This window comes from Coffea arabica, chromosome 10c (genome assembly GCF_036785885.1).
Source record: "Coffea arabica cultivar ET-39 chromosome 10c, Coffea Arabica ET-39 HiFi, whole genome shotgun sequence".
Lineage (NCBI taxonomy): Eukaryota > Viridiplantae > Streptophyta > Magnoliopsida > Gentianales > Rubiaceae > Coffea > Coffea arabica.
Window position 1 is genome coordinate 5,052,124 of NC_092329.1, and position 5,400 is coordinate 5,057,523.

The 5,400-nt window shown below is 37.0% G+C and overlaps 1 protein-coding gene across 2 annotated transcripts; it reads right to left on the minus strand.

Moving 5' to 3' along the window:
- Positions 1-229: 229 nt before the first annotated feature.
- On the minus strand, positions 230-5,400 carry LOC113713513 (protein ROOT INITIATION DEFECTIVE 3). Of its 2 annotated transcripts, none has more exons than XM_027237248.2 (9): positions 5,072-5,400; positions 4,759-4,872; positions 4,533-4,666; positions 4,297-4,444; positions 3,545-3,744; positions 2,746-2,873; positions 1,856-2,100; positions 594-766; positions 230-358 (listed from the first exon to the last, which is right to left on the minus strand). In XM_027237248.2, the coding sequence occupies exons 1-9, from the start codon at positions 5,279-5,281 to the stop codon at positions 355-357; spliced, it is 1,356 nt and encodes a 451-aa protein (XP_027093049.2). In that variant the 5' UTR covers positions 5,282-5,400; the 3' UTR covers positions 230-354. The 2 variants fall into 2 exon arrangements, with proteins under 2 accessions (XP_027093049.2, XP_027093048.2); XM_027237247.2 differs by having other exon boundaries at positions 230-368.

Below are 5,400 nucleotides of genomic sequence, written 5' to 3' on the forward strand. Positions count from 1 at the left end.
CTTTTGTGTGCTGAAAGTAAAACCAGAAGCTGAAATAAACTTACTCCATTTTGTCAAAATGCACTTTACTTTTGACAAAACAGAAATACCATGCCAACAATGTATTCAGATTTTATTTCCTGCATCCTCTTTCCTACTGAAAGAAAAGGAAAAACATGGACAATGAATGAATTGCATGAATTATGGCCTTTTGCAGTGACTTCTGAATTTTAAGTCCTACAGAAAATGCTTGGTTAAGCTCATGCAATTGACAACTCCAAGATGACATATCACATCAATGTGGAAGAAATAGTCATAAAAGACTTTACAGGCCTAATCTTCGCAGCTACTGCAAATACAAGTCCATCTCTAAATTCATCTGTTAGTGACTTTCAAAGGGAGAAGGGAGGAAAAAAAATGAGAGAGAGAGAAGAGGAGAAGAAGAAGAAAAGAACTAGTCCTCAAGTAAGCTAGTACTACGTATAAATTAGAAAAAGATAAACCGGAGGAACAAAAAATTTCATTTAGTCAAACAAGAAGATGATAAGTAGGTAAAACCAGAAGCTCTACCAATAATACTAGAAGTTGCAGCAAAAAGAACGTGATTGTCTTACATATTGTGTCTGCTGGCACTCTCATGCTCATTTCCATCCAAAAGCTCAGATACACAGAACTGATGTAAATTTTCATACATTTTCTTCCATTGCTGGACCATTTGCATGGATCTTTTGCGCTCAAGCTTTAGCCTTTCCATCTCCATTTCAGTAGCAGCAGAAGAACCTTGTTGCTAAAATGACAAGGGCCATACACACACTTCAGATTGGCTTAAAAACCAGAATACAAATCAAACTGAATCAATGAAGATTTACATTGCATGAGATGATAAAAGATAGACATGGTAGGATCAATATCATCTGTTTTTAACCTCAATAATTCAGGTTTAGTCATCTTCCCATCGTATATAAGTCCTAACAGGACATGCAATTTATCCAAAATACAGCCATATCATGGTAAAAGGACGTTAAAGGACCTGAAAATTTTATGTGCAATTCATAAATATCTTTCCACAGTAACTTACTGTTAGAGTCACTACAGCTCTCCCTATTTCCAATTGAACCATGATACACACTGTTTGCTTAGCTTATCTCTAAGGTTCTCCTCTTTATTCTTTACTGCTTAATGGTCCAAAACAACTGCACAATGCAGTACAAAATGGTAGCTTCTCTAGCTGAGAGTTGTGCAAGTCATTTGCTCCATGATACTCTTTTGAGTCACCAATCAAATTAGCGCCATTACAGAATTCTAAAAACTAGACCAAATTTTGCTTCCTATACTGTCATAAAGAATAATACCCATCTGTCAAATTGCAATTCAAAATTGAACACATGCCAAATCAAGTAGATTTCTAGTGATGAACAAGAAGCGAGCCCTCATACTAGAGTTGATACAATTACAGAAAAGACTCTGGAAATCAACTCCAATGCCCAGATTTTACATAACACTCTTGTGCTGAGGAACAATCTCCATGAAATATTGCAATTCGGAAGTTAGTTCTGTAACTTGGAGAATAAGAAAAAATATCCACGAGCAAATTTCATCAACCTTACAAGAAGCAAGTGGTTTCAATTTTTCCATAATTAAAAGCTCTAAAACCAGCACTAATTTCATGGAATTCATGTTGAGGACCACCTTCACTGATTTAGGGTGGAAACATAGATTATAACACATTCACAAACTCCAAACTTTCCACTGATGACCATCCAGAACTAAAAAATCACAAAGCACAGAAAGTTCTATGCAAGTAAAGGACGTACCAAAAGCTCTTGGATTTAGGGGAAAAAACACCAATTAAAATAACTATAATGAAAATATGAACCTGAAGTTCTTTTATTTGATTCTGCATGGTTTGAAAACTAATATATGGAACATCTGCAATGTTATTGTATGTCTGGCAATTGATGCAAGCCTTGGTGTCGATATTGTCATCATGTGAATTAGAATACTTCTCTAGCGGTGATGGTAGTACCACATGTCTTCTTGATGAGAAAGCCTGGAAATTCATTGATGTCCGTGGATTGCAGTGTGATGGCTGTCTAATGACAAGGACATTATTAACAGGGCCTGCAGGGTAGCAAAACCGAGAGATATACTGTCAAGAAATCACAAAAAAAAAGGAAAAAGTAATAAAAAAGTAATCTCTGTCACTTTAAGTGAAATATGAAAGCTTAGATGAATTCACCAGTCAAGTACATAAAAATTTCAGCTGAAGACACTAAAAGTCATGAAGCTCTTTATTTAAGTTGGTAGTTTCAAACAACCTTTCTTGACACATATAGAAAGCACACACCACAGAGCATCCTCTACCTAATTCCACCATGTAGTTCTCCACTAAAAACACAAATTACTTCAGATATCCACTTCACTTGTACCTTTACACACACATCAGAGTCTCTATACAGCAATATGTAAGACATTATAGTTAAATCATTGTCTATTGAACTCTTTCAGAGTACAAATAGACACTCCAAATCGAGGTGCTATTATGTTGAAAAAGTTACTCTGGAACTAGACCTTCAGAAGCCATATTCTGAATACAACAATCCAGAACTACATGTTTCTTCGAATTAGACCAATTATAACACAATAATTTCCAAAGCTTGCATAAAACATATTCATAGCCTATAGCTAAATTAGACTGGACCAAGATGGGAAACATGGGGAAAAACTGATTAAAGTTAGGTGGCAAAGCCCATGTGCACTTGATACCTTTTGCATGTCGAAAGACACGAAAAATGTTCCGGGTTCTAGTGTCCCAAACTCGAACCATCCCATCCTCCGATCCAGATACCAATAGGTATCCATCCATACTCAATCCTAAGCAAGTTATAGCTTTACTGTACCAAATACCAGAGCAAAATATCTCAGAGCAATAAAAGAAAAAGAGCGAAAGCAACATAAGCTGAATTTTTGAAATACCAAAAAAGTCAGACATGCAGGAAAAACCAAAACTTTATAGAGGCTAAATCCTTTTCATGTTTGAAGTTACATGTCACCACAAATTTGAAAATTATCAATTACAAGACCGAATAAATGAATGGTCAAGATAACAAGTCTTTTTCGACCAGAATCCAAAGGAAACAATCAAGTTGTTGCTCAAGTTATCAGATAGCAAAGAAAGAACATAATTCTAGCCACAAAGGGGGAAAAAATCTCTCAGTTCCTTAATCTGAAGACATTGCAACACTGAAAAAGCATATCAAAGTGTTAACTTCATCCAGAATGCTCCAAGAGAATAGAAAAGCAATAAATATTTCCACATCTATGTGATTTTATTAAAAGGTTGAGTAGTATATGTTAGTTTTTCAGATATTCACAATGTTACATAACAAATCAAACATGGAAAGAAACAGAGAAGGGCGCAACAATGTCCAACGAACTAGTGAAGCTGTTGTACATCATACTTGTCCAGTCTCAATGGCTGCCAGAATCCAAGTTCCACGAATGACAATGACCAATAATAAAGTGTCTGATAAATGCTAAAACCATAAAGAAGCTGGTTGCATACTTGTGTTCACTTAATGACCCAATGATATGGAACCCATAATTGCTGCTACTGTTGACTTGAGCATTAAGTGCAGCAATGTATATTTTACCATCTCTTCCACCAGCATAGAAGACATGCTCACCAGGATCCAATACAACTGCATCAATTATTGATGGGAAAACAATATTCCGCAACAGTTTCCCCCCAGATAAGCTCCATACCTGGGATGATTCACATCAAAATAACAAAATATACAAAGCCACCAATATCAATGCACACATTCATATTGAAAAGAAAGCTTGCACAAGATGAACTCAAAAGCACATAGCATATTCGAGAAAGTTGATGTCATAAAGGGGAACAGATATTCTTCTCATGTTCGACACAGTAGGTGAACCTTAGGAAAGAGACAAAGAGCACTTAATATAATCATAGGCACAAATTCATAGTTAGAATAACTATACTGTTCATAGGTAAGATAGAAAAATCTAATTCACATAAAGGACCTATTATTTCTATTCAGTTTAAAGAAAACCAAAATGGGAGGACCAGGATGTTTTGCATATGGTACTTTAGATAGCAGAAAAAAGAATAAACACTAATATCATGAATACTGCAAGTGTCAAGCTCATATATGAAGGCAAGGCTGAACAGACATTTTCCTACTGGTAAAGGCTTAATTCAGATAACTAGCTTCCACTTACAAAGCAGCAAATGGGAACTATTTGAATGAATTACTACATTAAAAGAACTAAATAGGACAGGTAGCAAACCTTGCAAGTCCTATCCTCTGAAGAAGACACGATAATAGCATTGCATCCTCCATAACCAGCCGCAACATCAGTGACTTTTAACGTATGCTCAGAGAAACTATACTCGTACAGATATTTTGCTTCCTCCCTCCGTTGATCATCAAATATCCTAAACACATGTTTTGCCATCCTTCATTCAACCATTAAACAATCAAGGGAAAGAATAAGCAAATCACAAGCAGAGATTTCGTAATCACATGAGGAGCGACCACACACGAACAGAGCCATCCTCTGCCCCAGAAATCAAAAGGGACTGATCATCAGAGAACACTAAGCATGTAACTGCCCTATAATGAGCGTGCCACTTCTTTAGCAATCTACCAGTTGCAACCTACATAATCAACAGGAAAGGATTCAAATTTATTTTCTGACTATGTAAGACATTAATATCTAATAAATAGAAAATTATTTCAAATAATTCACCTCCCATAAATATATTTCTCCAGAAACGCCGCCTCCAACCATGTAAGTGCCTTCACAGTTAGAAGCAAGAGCATTGATAGGTTCGGTAGGAAAGCTTTTGACTTCCGGCTGAGGCTACAATTACAAACCAAAAGAATAAATCAACACGCTAAACAAAAAAAAAAAAAAAAACAATGATCAAGATTTAAGCAAAAAAATAATGTTTGGAGAATTTATTAAGAGGCAATTTATCAAACATGTTAGTTTCATTTGCCAGGTGTCCATCCCAAACAAAAAGCTGTGGAGATATGCTGGGTGTACTATTCAGGGCAACCTTATTCCAGGACCAGTAGAGGATGGAGCCGGAAGAGGACTTGGAATCACGGAGCTGAGAAGAGGCAAGAAAGCGGCCGGCGACGGAGGTGAGACCGTGGGCAGGAGAAGAGCAAGAGCGAAAGCGGAGGTGCTCGGTGCCTGAACGAAGGTCCCAGCAGCTGATGCCTGCGTCGGTCGGCGATGAAGCAAGCACCAGCTCGGCTTCCATTTGATTAGATTGGATTGAGAGACCAGATTTTTTTCGCGATAAAAGGAGCTCCGTCTGCTGTTTCCGATGAAGAGTGAAGAGAGAAGAGTGGCGCCGGCGCGCAATTTTAAAATCCAATA

Bases quoted from the DNA above. Each gene is read 5' to 3' on its own strand.
- LOC113713513 (XM_027237247.2), bottom strand. From the start codon at position 5,281: ATGGAAGCCGAGCTGGTGCTTGCTTCATCGCCGACCGACGCAGGCATC. The intron at 3,745-4,296 runs GTTTGCTACCTG...GAATCATCCCAG, and splicing joins CAGAGGATAGGACTTGCAAG to GTATGGAGCTTATCTGGGGG. The intron at 2,874-3,544 runs GTATGCAACCAG...TATTTGGTACAG, and splicing joins GGGTCATTAAGTGAACACAA to TAAAGCTATAACTTGCTTAG.